This window comes from Populus euphratica, unplaced genomic scaffold, assembly GCF_000495115.2.
Source record: "Populus euphratica unplaced genomic scaffold, PopEup_1.0 scaffold2322.1, whole genome shotgun sequence".
Lineage (NCBI taxonomy): Eukaryota > Viridiplantae > Streptophyta > Magnoliopsida > Malpighiales > Salicaceae > Populus > Populus euphratica.
The window spans coordinates 2209-7594 of record NW_011502160.1 but is presented as its reverse complement, the minus strand read 5'-3'; the positions used below and the strand labels follow the sequence as shown (position 1 = coordinate 7594).

The 5386-nt window shown below is 32.7% G+C and overlaps 1 protein-coding gene across 1 annotated transcript; it reads left to right on the top strand.

Annotated features, from left to right (window-relative positions):
- Positions 1-225: 225 nt before the first annotated feature.
- Positions 226-3642, top strand: LOC105118906 (flavonoid 3-O-glucosyltransferase-like). Its single transcript, XM_011016964.1, has 2 exons — positions 226-913; positions 2709-3642. The coding sequence occupies exons 1-2, from the start codon at positions 424-426 to the stop codon at positions 3566-3568; spliced, it is 1350 nt and encodes a 449-aa protein (XP_011015266.1). The 5' UTR covers positions 226-423; the 3' UTR covers positions 3569-3642.
- Positions 3643-5386: the final 1744 nt, after the last annotated feature.

Sequence of the window (5386 nt, the reverse complement as noted above, 5' to 3'; positions counted from 1 at the left end):
ATGTTGGATCTTACATGATATAAAGCATCCTATTTCAGTTCATAAGACAAAACGCACCTCTTCATGGTTAAATTATTAAATAAAATATCTTATTAGGTAAAAAGGTTGTTGAACTTAATTTGATGAGCAGAAAATTTCAGGCGAGGCCATTTCAAGCCGCTAAATACTCTATGCCAAGCTGTTTCTGTCCTCGTCCATCCACCTTTCACTTGTTTGTTGCAAACTCTTAGGCGCGCACGTTAAGAAATCCCCCCAAAAGATAGTCACACACACACACAATCAACCTTCCCCTTCATTCTGCCATCATCCTCTAGATCTTCATTAATTTCTCCTCTGTAACAACCACTCCATCAAATGTTCACCAATATCTGAAGCACATCGTGCATGAAAACAGAGGACATTAGAACACCAAGCTAAATCACCATGTCAGAAGCAAAAAAAGACTTGAAACACATTGCGGTGCTTGCATTCCCGTTTGCCACCCATGCTGCTCCACTCTTTTCCCTCATTAGGAGGCTATCCACGATGGCTCCGCAAGCGAAGTTTTCATTCTTTAGCACAAAAGAATCCAATAACAAAATTTTCTCAAATCAAGGGAGGATGGAAAGCATAAAACCCTACAATGTAAACGATGGTTTACCTGAGGATTACATGATTTCATTTGCAAATCCCCATGAGCCGGTTGAGTACTTTTTGAAGGCGGTCCCCGGGAATTTTAAGCAAGCCATGGAGGTGGCCGTGCAAGTTATTGGGAGGGAAATTACTTGCATCATCAGTGATGCGTTCTTTTGGTTTGGGGCGGACATTGCACGCGAATTACACGTACCATGGGTGCCACTTTGGACTGCTGGACCTCGTCCCCTCCTTTTGCATCTTGAAACCGATCTAGTCCGCCAGAAAATGGGAGGCGATGGTAAGGTTTTTGATGGTATGATCATAAAGTATGTGTTCGAATTTGCATGATTTCAAGCCTTCTTTCTTATTTTAAAGGTTTATATTCATTCATATAGTCGTTATGCATTCAATTGCCATCCACATGGATATCACATCGATCAAAGTAAAAATAAATCAATCGTGAAAAGAAATAAAGGGCATAATTTTGATTTTCAGGAAAAGAATCCGGCCCCATATTAGGGTTTGGATCCGCATAAAGAAAAAGTGCATACACAAAATTTGTTGGCACTGATCCAATAAGATATCTTGAAGTTCTCTTCTCCACTAATTTTGAGACAGAAATAACATTATTTGCAGAATAAATTATAGTTGTTTTTCGGGTCAATTTTACATTAAAGATGGTATGAATGGCTTGGTAAGTGGAACATGCTTACTAATAAGTTTACTTTGAAATAACAAATTATCAATAAATTCTGTTATAATCTTTTAAGATCAATAAATTTATTTATTTTTTTAAAAATCATGTTTAATTGTGTTGTCTGTATTGCCCTCTTCATATATTCTAAGAGAGTATCATTGAAATGGTTTGAATATATTTTCTTCACTTTTAGTTTTTGTAAAATACTTTTCAATTTTTTTTCTCTTGTAAGAGAATTTATAATTGTAATATACGTTTTCTTATGCTACCATTATAGTCAATCATGATTAAATTCAAATAAAATCATTGCTACAAATTAATTATGATGTGAGGATCCCTTTCCATTATAAAAAAAAAAAAGAAAAAAAGAAAAAAGCCATGGATGAGCTAAGTTGAAATTTCTTTGTATTGTAATTTTGTTGAAAATGGGTTTTGTAATAACTCACAGCTTATTAATGTGCATAAATACTAACATTTTAACACATGTTTGGAATTTTTTGAATTAAATTTAATTAAGAAATTTTAATGAAATTTCATGTTTGAAATCTTTTTAAGTGTTAAGAATTGATTTTAAATAGAATTCTATCTCTAAAAATACTATAAGAATAAATCAGAGATCAACCATTCTAATTTACCATTAAAAAAATTGATATTAAAACTAATTTTTTTTTAAATGCTCTATTAGTTGTTTTAAAAAAAAGATGAATATAATAAGAGTAATATAAGAAATAAAATGAATTGAATTTTATGTTATTGTGAATTCAATTTATTTATCAAACACTATAATTAAATTTAATTTAAGTCGAGAATTATTCCAAATAAATTGTAAAGAAAGTCGATTCATTAATGAACACACTAAATTAAGGGTAAGAAATTAGAACCTAGACGTGGGCCTAAATTGTAAAGAAAGTTGATTTATTAATTAATGAACACAATAAACTTAGGGTAAGAAATTAGAACCTAGACTTGGGCCTTGCTAAAACTAGGCATGGCCTTAGCCACTTAAGTGAAGGATATTTGAACAAAACATGTAGCCGTCTTAAAGGCCTGAAACGCCAGTATATAATGGTAATGATTTTAGATCAAGGGGATACTCCTCTGTAGCATTTGATATGAGACTGTAAGGTTAAGCATGAAGGATTACTTTTTCCATGGCCGACAAGTGAATTCAAGAGCGTTTCAAAGATGCAAAATCTCTGCAGTGAATAATGTGACCCTTTTATTTCGTTATTAATTTTTATGATCCAATTTAGCTCAAATACATGAGTGAAAATGGCCTCAACCATAGAACTGTAAGTTTAAATGAAATGTTTTTCTTTCATTCTCTATTTAGCTTACTTTCTACGTCCTTCTTGCTAATCTGTTAACTATTTAATTTCATGTTTCATTTTTGAAGGAGTACCGGAAGATAGAACCATGGACTTTCTTCCAGGTTTTTCTGAAATACGAGCTGCTGACATACCTAAAGAACTGCTCTGTGAAGACGCAAACACAGGAATCCGAGCAATGTTGTATAAAATGGGAAAAATGTTACCACGAGCAGCTGCTGGTGTATTAAGCTCGTGGGAGAAATTAGACCCTGATGTGGTGAATCAGCTGCAGTCAAGACTTCATAATTTTCTCGAAGTTGGTCCCTTAGTGTTGACATCTCCAGATCCTGTTATGTCTGATCCACAATATTGCCTAGAGTGGCTGGACAAGCAGAAACGAGGCTCAGTCTTGTACGTTTGTTTTGGAAGTATGATAATGCTACCACCTCATGAATTAGCAGAGTTAGCAGAAGCACTAGAGGAATGCGATTCGCCATTTCTTTGGTCATTTAGAGGCAATCCTGAGGCAAAATTGCCTGAAGGGTTCTTAGAAAGGACTAAGGAGAAGGGAAAAGTAGTCTCACGGACTCCACAGTTAAAAGTCTTGCAACACAATGCAACTGGGGTGTTTCTTACACATGCTGGATGGAATTCGATTTCAGAGAGTATTGTTGGATGCGTGCCCATGATTTGTAGGCCTTTCTTCGGGGATCAAGCCTTGAACACAAGGACTGTCGAGGCTATATGGGAAATTGGTGTTGGCATTGAAGGAGGGACGATAACTAAAGATGGAGTAACCAAAGCTATAAAAATTATTTTGTCAACCGAAGAAGGAGAAAAAATGCGGAAGAACGTTGAACACCTCCAAGATCTTGCTTTGGATGCAGTGTCAAATGGCAGCTCTTCGAAAAACTTCGAAGCACTGCTAGAGGTTGTCACCAAGTAATGTGAGACGAAAATTCCAAGAAATTGTTTTTCCGAGGGTGATACCATGAAGTATAAAATCATTTGTTTTTCGAATTTACGATTTACTGGTAATTTGGATTTTGAAGTTTATGTTATGGAAGCCCTCTCTTTGTAATCAAAACCAAAATCTGGCAGCAATTTTTAGCTTATTACATGGGCGATTGACGATCGCTGCAAAGTTTCTATCCTGACACGTATCTAATGTACTCAATCAGCTCTTTTTATTTTTTTTTTAATAAAAATCGAAATTTATTGACTACCAGAAGCAGTCATTAAGATGGTGGCTGGAAACTGCCATCAAGCAAAACAAATTACATCCAGTTTATGAGCTCATAATCTCGGCTTAAAGCCTCTTATTTTTTCCGGACTCATCTGCAACTTCATTCGACTCTAAATTCATGTCTAAAAGTTCCCAATGGGCTGATAAAGTAAAGAGAATGCGACTCCATGCTCTTAAATGTGAATTTGAAGCATTGAGAATGAAAAACTTCGAGTCAATTTTGTATTATTATTCGAGGGTGTTGGTTATTGTGAAGCAAATAAAGACTTATATAGAAAAGATAAAAGACATTTGTATAATTGAAAAGATCCTTCACTTTTTTATTTTAAAATTTGATCATGTAGTTTGTGTAGTTTATGTCATTGAGTCTCAAGATCTAAACTCAGTGATAATTAAGTAATTGGTAAGATACAATTCTAAGATGATAAATTCTAAAGAAAAAAAATGAATAATCTCAAAAAATCTTCAAAGCCAATGCTTTCTTAAAAGATAATGTTGAAGAAAAGAGACAACAAGGACGAAGAAAAAAAAAACATGATTGTGATCAATGAGGAAAAGAAAGAGATAATCATGATAATTAATGATGGTTAAAGAAGCTACTAATCAACTTGAGGTAATGAGAGATTAAAAGAAAGAGGAAAACTAAAGCCATTATCATATAACAAATGAGAGAAAAGGTATGATAAGTCTACTGCTAAAATGTTATAATTGTCATAAATTTAGCCATAATCAACACTGCTAACGATATTAAAGAAAAAACAAATATCATTGATGAAAAGTAAAAAGTAAATGAACCAACTTTGTTGCTAGCATACAAGGATGAAGAGAAATTAAGGTAATAAAAGCATATGACACCTTGATAATAGAGCGAATAAGCATACGATAATAAAATCTTAGGTCTATTTTTTAAAGCAAAAGTAAAAAATATTTGTTTCATTTAAGAGTTTAAAGCACAAGTAAAAGTAAAAATAATACAACGAAGAGTAACTATGTAATGAAATCTTTGAGATATGATAAAAGAGACAATTTTAAATCTAAAGAAATAAATAGTTTTTATAAATGACAAGAAATTTGTCATCCTCTAACAGTTCCTAGGTCTCCAAAGTAAAATAATAGCAAAGAGAAAAAAATGGAACTATTATGAATATAGCTAGGTATGTGTTAAAGATTAAATGATATTAATTATATAGTTTCTTTGTCCAACTATTATCTAACAAAGAATATCAAAGATTAAACTCTTTAAAAAGCTTGAAGTGGAAAAAAGCCTAGTGTCAATCATTTATGAATTTTTTTGAAGCATTTCATATGTTGATATACCTAAGCAAGAAAGGTCATAACCAAAATATATATAGCAAAGCAAATGTAATTCTAAAAATATTATATGGTTAAGACACAAGAATTGCTTAGGTGTCAATGCATTTAACTCTTAACTAATAATATTTTTCATCTAGTAATAAATTAAAACATATATTGGTCCTTCAAGTTGAAAAAAAAATCATGAGAAAAAGTTACTACTAA